We start from the raw sequence: 7,500 nt of genomic DNA, 5'->3' as shown, positions 1-7,500 counted from the left end.
TTTTTTTTTCCTCTTTGTTTTTGAGCACAGCAGGGATCTGGCAGGAGGGAAATGACTATTCACAGTCTTTTGAAATGACTGAAGTCAGAGAACAAGATAGACAGAGGGAAAGAGAGAGAGAGAGAGAGCGAGAGGAGGATGAAGGGAGAGAGAGAGAGAGAGGAGGATGAAGGGAGAGAAAGACAAAATTGATGGAGAGAGGAAAGAGATAGTTTTAAAAAGGCAGAGTCGTGGGTACCAGTGCAAGCGATCACACAAGGCTCTCCAGCACGCTGTGAGCTTCAAAACAGCAGGCGCACGGCGCGGCTAACTAGCTAGCCCAGGCTCCTCAGAGGCGCACGGCGCGGCTAACTAACTAGCCCAGGCTCCTCAGAGGCGCACGGCGCGGCTAACTAGCTAGCCCAGGCTCCTCAGAGGCGCACGGCGTGGCTAACTAGCTAGCCCAGGCTCCTCAGAGGCGCACGACGCGGCTAACTAACTAGCCCAGGCTCCTCAGAGGCGCACGGCGCGGCTAACTAGCTAGCCCAGGCTCCTCAGAGGCACGGCGCGGCTAACTAGCTAGCCCAGGCTCCTCAGAGGCGCACGGCGCGGCTAACTAGCTAGCCCAGGCTCCTCAGAGGCGCGGCGCGGCTAACTAGCTAGCCCAGGCCCCTCAGAGGCGCACGGCGCGGCTAACTAACTAGCCCAGGCTCCTCAGAGGCGCACGGCGCGGCTAACTAACTAGCCCAGGCTCCTCAGAGGCACGGCGCGGCTAACTAGCTAGCCCAGGCTCCTCAGAGGCGCACGGCGCGGCTAACTAGCTAGCCCAGGCTCCTCAGAGGCGCGGCACGGCTAACTAGCTAGCCCAGGCTCCTCAGAGGCGCACGACGCGGCTAACTAGCTAGCCCAGGCTCCTCAGAGGCACGACGCGGCTAACTAACTAGCCCAGGCTCCTCAGAGGCGCACGGCGCGGCTAACTAACTAGCCCAGGCTCCTCAGAGGCGCACGGCACGGCTAACTAACTAGCCCAGGCTCCTCAGAGGCGCGGAGCGAGCTAACTAGCTAGCCCAGGCTCCTCAGAGGCGCAGAGCGCGCTAACTAACTAGCCCAGGCTCCTCAGAGGCGCGGAGCGCGCTAACTAGCTAGCCCAGGCTCCTCAGAGGCGCACGGCGCGGCTAACTAGCTAGCCCAGGCTCCTCAGAGACGCGGAGCGCGCTAACTAGCTAGCCCAGGCTCCTCAGAGGTGCGGAGCGCGCTAACTAGCTAGCCCAGGCTCCTCAGAGGTGCGGAGCGCGCTAACTAACTAGCCCAGGCTCTTCAGAGGCGCACGGCGCGGCTAACTAACTAGCCCAGGCTCCTCAGAGGTGCGGCGCGGCTAACTAACTAGCCCAGGCTCCTCAGAGGTGCGGCGCGGCTAACTAACTAGCCCAGGCTCCTCAGAGGCGCGACGCGGCTAACTAACTAGCCCAGGCTCCTCAGAGGCGCGACGCGGCTAACTAACTAGCCCAGGCTCCTCAGAGGCGCGGAGCGCGCTAACTAACTACCCCAGGCTCCTCAGAGGCGCGGAGCGAGCTAACTAACTAGCCCAGGCTCCTCAGAGGCGCGGAGCGAGCTAACTAGCTAGCCCAGGCTCCTCAGAGGCGCGGAGCGAGCTAACTAACTAGCCCAGGCTCCTCAGAGGCGCGGAGCGCGCTAACTAACTAGCCCAGGCTCCTCAGAGGCGCGGAGCGCGCTAACTAACTAGCCCAGGCTCCTCAGAGGCGCGGAGCGCGCTAACTAACTAGCCCAGGCTCCTCAGAGGCACGACGCGGGTAACTAACTAGCCCAGGCTCCTTAGAGGCGCGGAGTGAGCTAACTAGCTAGCCCAGGCTCCTCAGAGGCGCGGAGTGCGCTAACTAGCTAACCCAGGCTCCTCAGAGGCGCGACGCGGCTAACTAACTAGCCCAGGCTCCTCAGAGGCGCGGAGTGAGCTAACTAACTAGCCCAGGCTCCTCAGAGGCGCGACGCGGCTAACTAGCTAGCCCAGGCTCCTCAGAGGCGCGGAGCGCGCGGAGTGAGCTGAATTAGCCGCAGCTCCTCGCTGTGTGGAGCGGCACACACGTACACGGCACGGCAGGCCTCGCGCTCTCGTCCTGGTTTAACATGCACGGTTGCGCTGCGAGGGATTCACTGTTGTCTCTCCCCCATCATAATTAAGCAGGGCGCCAAAAACGACAGCTTCAAACCCCCAGAAACCAATGCAATAGCTGCGATTTCATGCCCAAGATCAAAGCGGCTCCCGCTTGGCTGCTGATTGGCTGAGGCGTTGTGGTGGCAGTGCCTGATGGGAGACTGGCTGGCTCGGAGGCCTGATTCTTCAGGCTGGTGGTGAATAGTGCGAGGTGGGGACGGCTGGGGATAGGGCCTCTATTGTCGTCTATGGTAAAACACGGCTTGTGCTTTGGCAGTCAGTCAGCCATGCTTGGTGTCAGGGCTTGGATGAGACACTGACTGCAGGTTCATTGCAGTAATTATCAATGATGTACTTTAGAGCCACACTGTTTGGTTGCTACTCGCTGGGAAACAAAATAGGCCACAGCAATCTGAAAAGGACCATGGCTATAGCCTAACAGCTATCAACAGCAATCAGAAAAAGCTGTTGTCTGCCATATATACTGTATAGTGAAAAGCACCTGGCAATTATGAGAGATGGCCCCTCCCACTCCTCCAGAGCCACAGACCACACGCCCTTGTGTGAGAGTGCTTAGTGATAATATGCGTGATATATTATTGCATGTTTTGTTGATATGTTGTGATATATTGTACATATGTGATATATTATTGTATGTATTGTTGATTTATTTGTTTTGTCTATGCCATCTGTTGCCTATTGCATGCCTAACTGTGACCTGCCAGGGGACAAGGACAAGGGACTCCAGATGTAAGTTAGCCAAAAGACAACCCTGATACAACGCATCAAATGGACACATTTATTACGTTGTACTTGGTCCCCAACAAATGTGACCTTCCACGGCGAAATCAGTCACAATGTCCACATTTTCAAAATCAAAGTTATTACGTTTTCAGGAAGGGGCATAATCAACCTTCAAAACGATACCTATATCTAATGAATTGAACGTCATATTACTGAAATATAAACATTCAAAGGAGTTGAGTTCATCCTGTCATGCCAATAGAAAAACGGAGAAATCTGCCTTTGAAGTTAAACGTCGGCTCAACACTCACGAACGCTTTGTAAGGTCGCCGCTATTACAAGATTTACGGTACTTGTATCAACGACACAGCACGCGGATGGCTTGGTGGTTGTCGATGAGTGCATTTACCGTAAAGCGGCAAAAAACGAGACGCCTCTAACTTCCTGCTTCCTCTAACTTTCTCACCTCAACAAACTCACGTTTTTAAACTACAAAAGGTCAGTTTTTCGGCGAAATGTATTCACGGCCGTACAGTGTAGACCTCCCACTGTTTCAAAACACTTACAAAAAAAAATCCACGATTTTAGCACAAGTGACATAAATGGCCATTTTTCTCAGAAACGCCTGTTGCGACAAGCGACTGGTTTTGCCGTGGAACGTCACAAATAACAAACAAATACATAAACAAACAAATAAATAAATAAATAGCGATCTGCACCTGGGATGATGAACAAACAAACAAACAGACAGACAGACAGAAACACAAACAAACAAACAGTGATCTTCCCGGCAAGCTCTGGGGTGATAAACAAACAAACACACACCCGACACACACACATACACAGACACCCACACACACACACACACACACACACACACACACACACACACACACACACACACACACACACACACATACACAGACACCCACACACAGACACCCACACACAGAAACACCCACACACCAACAGTGCTGCTTACCTGGGGAACTCATGGGTGATAAACAAACACACACACACACAAACACACACACACACACACACACACACACACACACACACACACACACACTGTACTGCTTACCTGGGGAGCTCTGGGGTGAGGAGCCGGGGGAACAGCGTGGGGAGAAGCTTAATCCGGGGTGGAACGGAGGCACAGGGATGTAGGACATGATGTCCTCCTCAAACAAGCTGAAGAGAAACACACACACACACACACAGGGATCAGGGAGGGGGACATATGCACAAGCCTTCGCTGTCATGTGCCTCAATGTTCATACTATACTTTGTAGGATGAGGAAAAGTAATGGAAGACACTATAGATCTCTGAAGACTGGAACAACAGCGTCTACCCTTCACCAATTAGACTCCTGAACTCCTGAATTGGGATTCTGCAGATGGATTTTCTGGACATTGAAAAGTAGCTTGTGATTCTGCAGATGGATTTTCTGGACATTGAAAAGTGGCTTGATTGTGCAGATGGATTTTCTGGACATTGAAAAGTGGCTTGTGATTGTGCAGATGGACGTGTTGCAGGTGAAGACTGGTCACTGTCAGTGGTTAATCCTCAACCGTGTCCTTCCGCCTATACTGCATGTGTGATATGACTACTTTTCATTGTCAGTGCTTAGTCCTCGAATGTGTCCTTCCGCCTATACTGCATGTGTGATATGACTACTTTTCATTGTCAGTGCTTAATCCTCAACCGTGTCCTTCCGCCTATACTGCATGTGTGATATGACTACTTTTCATTGTCAGTGCTTAATCCTCGAATGTGTCCTTCCGCCTATACTGCATGTGTGATATGACTACTTTTCATTGTCAGTGCTTAATCCTCAACCGTGTCCTTCCGCCTATACTGCATGTGTGATATGACTACTTTTCATTGTCAGTGCTTAATCCTCGAATGTGTCCTTCCGCCTATACTGCATGTGTGATATGACTACTTTTCATTGTCAGTGCTTAATCCTCGAATGTGTCCTTCCGCCTATACTGCATGTGTGATATGACTACTTTTCATTGTCAGTGCTTAATCCTCAACCGTGTCCTTCCGCCTATACTGCATGTGTGATATGACTACTTTTCATTGTCAGTGCTTAATCCTCGAATGTGTCCTTCCGCCTATACTGCATGTGTGATATGACTACTTTTCATTGTCAGTGCTTAATCCTCGAATGTGTCCTTCCGCCTATACTGCATGTGTGATATGACTACTTTTCATTGTCAGTGCTTAATCCTCAACCGTGTCCTTCCGCCTATACTGCATGTGTGATATGACTACTTTTCATTGTCAGTGCTTAATCCTCGAATGTGTCCTTCCGCCTATACTACAAGTGTGATATGACTACTTTTCATTGTCAGTGCTTAATCCTCGAATGTGTCCTTCCGCCTATACTGCATGTGTGATATGACTACTTTTCATTGTCAGTGCTTAATCCTCAACCGTGTCCTTCCGCCTATACTGCATGTGTGATATGACTACTTTTCATTGTCAGTGCTTAATCCTCGAATGTGTCCTTCCGCCTATACTGCATGTGTGATATGACTACTTTTCATTGTCAGTGCTTAATCCTCGAATGTGTCCTTCCGCCTATACTGCATGTGTGATATGACTACTTTTCATTGTCAGTGCTTAATCCTCAACCGTGTCCTTCCGCCTATACTGCATGTGTGATATGACTACTTTTCATTGTCAGTGCTTAATCCTCGAATGTGTCCTTCCGCCTATACTGCATGTGTGATATGACTACTTTTCATTGTCAGTGCTTAATCCTCGAATGTGTCCTTCCGCCTATACTGCATGTGTGATATGACTACTTTTCATTGTCAGTGCTTAATCCTCAACCGTGTCCTTCCGCCTATACTGCATGTGTGATATGACTACTTTTCATTGTCAGTGCTTAATCCTCGAATGTGTCCTTCCGCCTATACTACAAGTGTGATATGACTACTTTTCATTGTCAGTGCTTAATCCTCGAATGTGTCCTTCCGCCTATACTGCATGTGTGATATGACTACTTTTCATCGTCAGTGCTTAATCCTCAACCGTGTCCTTCCGCCTATACTGCATGTGTGATATGACTACTTTTCACTGTCAGTGCTTAATCCTCAACCGTGTCCTTCCGCCTATACTGCATGTGTGATATGACTACTTTTCATTGTCAGTGCTTAATCCTCGAATGTGTCCTTCCGCCTATACTGCATGTGTGATATGACTACTTTTCATTGTCAGTGCTTAATCCTCAACCGTGTCCTTCCGCCTATACTGCATGTGTGATATGACTACTTTTCACTGTCAGTGCTTAATCCTCAACCGTGTCCTTCCGCCTATACTGCATGTGTGATATGACTACTTTTCATTGTCAGTGCTTAATCCTCAACCGTGTCCTTCCGCCTATACTGCATGTGTGATATGACTACTTTTCACTGTCAGTGCTTAATCCTCAACCGTGTCCTTCCGCCTATACTGCATGTGTGATATGACTACTTTTCATTGTCAGTGCTTAATCCTCAACCGTGTCCTTCCGCCTATACTACAAGTGTGATATGACTACTTTTCATTGTCAGTGCTTAATCCTCAACCGTGTCCTTCCGCCTATACTACAAGTGTGATATGACTACTTTTCATTGTCAGTGCTTAATCCTCAACCGTGTCCTTCCGCCTATACTGCATGTGTGATAGGACTACTTTTCATTGTCAGTGCTTAATCCTCAACCGTGTCCTTCCGCCTATACTGCATGTGTGATATGACTACTTTTCATTGTCAGTGCTTAATCCTCAACCGTGTCCTTCCGCCTATACTGCATGTGTGATATGACTACTTTTCATTGTCAGTGCTTAATCCTCAACCGTGTCCTTCCGCCTATACTGCATGTGTGATATGACTACTTTTCACTGTCAGTGCTTAATCCTCAACCGTGTCCTTCCGCCTATACTGCATGTGTGATATGACTACTTTTCATTGTCAGTGCTTAATCCTCAACCGTGTCCTTCCGCCTATACTACAAGTGTGATATGACTACTTTTCATTGTCAGTGCTTAATCCTCAACCGTGTCCTTCCGCCTATACTACAAGTGTGATATGACTACTTTTCATTGTCAGTGCTTAATCCTCAACCGTGTCCTTCCGCCTATACTGCATGTGTGATAGGACTACTTTTCATTGTCAGTGCTTAATCCTCAACCGTGTCCTTCCGCCTATACTGCATGTGTGATATGACTACTTTTCATTGTCAGTGCTTAATCCTCAACCGTGTCCTTCCGCCTATACTACATGTGTGATATGACTACTTTTCATTCTGCATACAGCACATCCACACAGGAGATTGGGATTCACTGCGTAAGACTGTGAGTAGGACAGTCTTTGCTTAGTGGTCTTCAACAGGACGTGGGCGTGTGTGTAGGAGTCTTTGTTTAGTGGTCTTCCAGTGCTCCGTGGGTGTGTGCGCGAGCGTGGGAGTGTGTGTGGCTAGCGCAGATGCCTCGGAGAGGCTAAACACTGTTTACCCGGAGTCACGGTCACTAAACAAATGTCAGCACAATGTCTATTGTCACCTTCACACCCACACTGCAACCACACAAAATGCAACAAAAACATTCAAAAGTT

General features: G+C 49.4%; 1 protein-coding gene across 1 annotated transcript in view; it reads right to left on the bottom strand.

The window, feature by feature from the left end:
- The window catches only part of LOC134066487 (E3 ubiquitin-protein ligase HECW1), a 104,430-nt gene that overhangs the window by 18,179 nt on the left and 78,751 nt on the right, over positions 1-7,500 (bottom strand). Inside the window, exon 21 of the mRNA XM_062521847.1 lies at positions 3,978-4,084. Coding sequence (XP_062377831.1) covers positions 3,978-4,084 — 107 coding nt within the window. The remainder of the gene's footprint in view (positions 1-3,977; positions 4,085-7,500) is intronic.

This window comes from Sardina pilchardus, chromosome 19 (genome assembly GCF_963854185.1).
Source record: "Sardina pilchardus chromosome 19, fSarPil1.1, whole genome shotgun sequence".
Taxonomy (NCBI): domain Eukaryota; kingdom Metazoa; phylum Chordata; class Actinopteri; order Clupeiformes; family Clupeidae; genus Sardina; species Sardina pilchardus.
Note: the sequence above shows the minus strand (reverse complement) of the source record. Positions and strands in the feature narration are given on the sequence as shown.